This window comes from Sinocyclocheilus rhinocerous, unplaced genomic scaffold (genome assembly GCF_001515625.1).
Source record: "Sinocyclocheilus rhinocerous isolate Xijiao unplaced genomic scaffold, SAMN03320098_v1.1 scaffold1541, whole genome shotgun sequence".
NCBI lineage: Eukaryota > Metazoa > Chordata > Actinopteri > Cypriniformes > Cyprinidae > Sinocyclocheilus > Sinocyclocheilus rhinocerous.
In genome coordinates this window covers 39,472-41,739 of record NW_015666203.1, presented here as the reverse complement: position 1 = coordinate 41,739, position 2,268 = coordinate 39,472, and the positions used below count along the sequence as shown (strand labels likewise).

The 2,268-nt window shown below is 39.4% G+C and overlaps 1 protein-coding gene across 1 annotated transcript in view; it reads left to right on the top strand.

The window, feature by feature from the left end:
• Window positions 1-286: 286 nt before the first annotated feature.
• LOC107732162 (transient receptor potential cation channel subfamily M member 4-like) overlaps window positions 287-2,268 on the top strand; it is a 26,301-nt gene continuing 24,319 nt past the window's right edge. Inside the window, exon 1 of the mRNA XM_016543432.1 lies at window positions 287-520. Coding sequence (XP_016398918.1) covers window positions 464-520 — 57 coding nt within the window. The 5' untranslated portion in view covers window positions 287-463. The remainder of the gene's footprint in view (window positions 521-2,268) is intronic.

Here is a 2,268-nt window from a genome sequence, read left to right as displayed (position 1 = left end):
TCCTTTGTGTAACGTACAATGAACCGTCTTTTTTCCTCCACTCACGTGCCTCTCCTCAGTAACCACACCCTGCGCTGGTTACACCTGATTTCTCAGGTAGCCTACACCGAGAGTCTCGAGCTTTCCCGCACTTCGTTCGCGGGTGTCATGGACATCACGCGCTGCAGCAGCAGAGCGCTCTGAGGTGAAACTCACGACAAACAGCGACTTCATAAAGTCCATGAACAAGGCAAGATGACGTACAATGAACCGTCTTTTTTCCTCCACTCACGTGCCTCTCCTCAGTAACCACACCCTGCGCTGGTTACACCTGATTTCTCAGGTAGCCTACACCGAGAGTCTCGAGCTTTCCCGCACTTCGTTCGCGGGTGTCATGGACATCACGTGCTGCTGCAGCAGCAGAGCGCTCTGAGGTGAAACTCACGACATACAGCGACTTCATAAAGTCCATGAACAAGGCAAGATGAATGAAAAGGAAGTTGAGGAAGGTGCAGTGGCCCTGATGCCAAAACAAGATCTGGTAGGTCTGTCAGAAAACGGCTTACCGCACCTGTAGCTACAACTGAAGCACTTCTTTGCCTTGATTTTGTGTTGACAAGGATGCTCCGGCCGTTTAATGGTAATTTCTTATGTTATTAATAATGCAAAGAAAGACTGCTTGCAATTCGGTATCGTTTCGATTTAATGTTGGCAATGAGCAGGACTGCAGGGAGTTTCTCTAAAACAACATACCATGGGTTATTACAAGACTGCAGGTGTGTTTGGCATGTGCTTCTTCATCATTGGTCATATTTTTACCAACTACAGTGTAGGCTACATGTTACAGCGCAGTTACATTTGTTGTACTTTGTAAATGTATTATAAGTGTTTAAAATATATTATGATTTTGTGGTGGTCTTTGTTTTAAAGGGAGCATATTAAAACCCCTAGTTTACATGTACAGTAAAATATATTTTTGTTTTCAGATTTCCATCTGTTGTTTATATATAAAGTGACTTACAAGCTTTAAAAAATGATGACATAAACAGGGTAAAACATTAATTTTCAATTTTATGGATTTTAAATTCCATGTTCTACTAAAGTAATTAAATTCTAATCAATGTATTCAATTTTAGTAGGTTGAATTTTACAGTATACACAAAGACACACACACGTTGGTTTTTATGGTTTACAGGGACTCTCCATAGGCATAATGGTATTTTCTATCACCCTACAACGAAATCTACCCCTCACAGGAAAATTTGTGCATTTTTAGATTTTCAAAAAAACTCATTGTGTATGATTTGTAAGCCTTTTTAATTACGGGGACACCAAAAGCGTCCTCATAAATCGGCTTCATGTTGGAATACCTATGTCATACCCATGTCATTATACAAATTTGTGTCCTCATAAACCACAAAAACAAGCGCACCCACATCATTTCATTCAAAGTTGCATTCATTAAATAATTAATTCTCAGAAGATGTACCTTGAACAGTTTCAAGTTCTTATCCCATTTCTCCAAAAAGAATTACCCCATATTCCTCTGAAGAATATTAGTAGTTATTTGTACTGTGCATGAATAAAGTTTGTGCTTTAATGTTTCAGTGTTCCAGACAAACACTGCAGGGACACCAAACACAGAGTTCTTATAGTCTAAATAAGTGATGAGGTTCTATAAAGGGTAAACAGGTCTGGCTTGCTTTCTTGATGAAAGGAGTGGGTGGGGACCTAATGATGAAATTACAAGTGGAGTCAGATGATAACACATTAAATTAAGTTTTCATTCGTTAACTATTAGGCTATTAGTTTGCATGAACTCACAATGAACAATGCTTCTTTATCTTTTCACCTCAAGTATGAATATTTCACCCAAAGGTCACCCACAAATAAATACTCGCTGAAAATTGACTCTCTCTGAGGCCAGCTAAAATGTAGATGAGTTTGTTTTTTCATCGAAACAGATTTGGAGAAATGTAGCATAGCATTCCATCACTTGCTCACCAATGGATCCTCCGAAGTGAATGGGTGCCGTCAGAATGAGAGTCCAAACAGCTAATAAAAACATCACAATAATCCACACAACTCCTGTACATCAATTAACGTCTTCTGAAGGGAAAAGATGCATGTTTCTAAGAAACACTTGTGGATTATTGTGATGTTTTTATCAGCTGTTTGGACTCTCATTCTGACGGCACCCATTCACTGCAGAGCATCCACTGGTGAGCAAGTGAAGCAATGCTACATTTCTGATGAAGAAACAAACTCATCTATATCTTGGATGGCCTG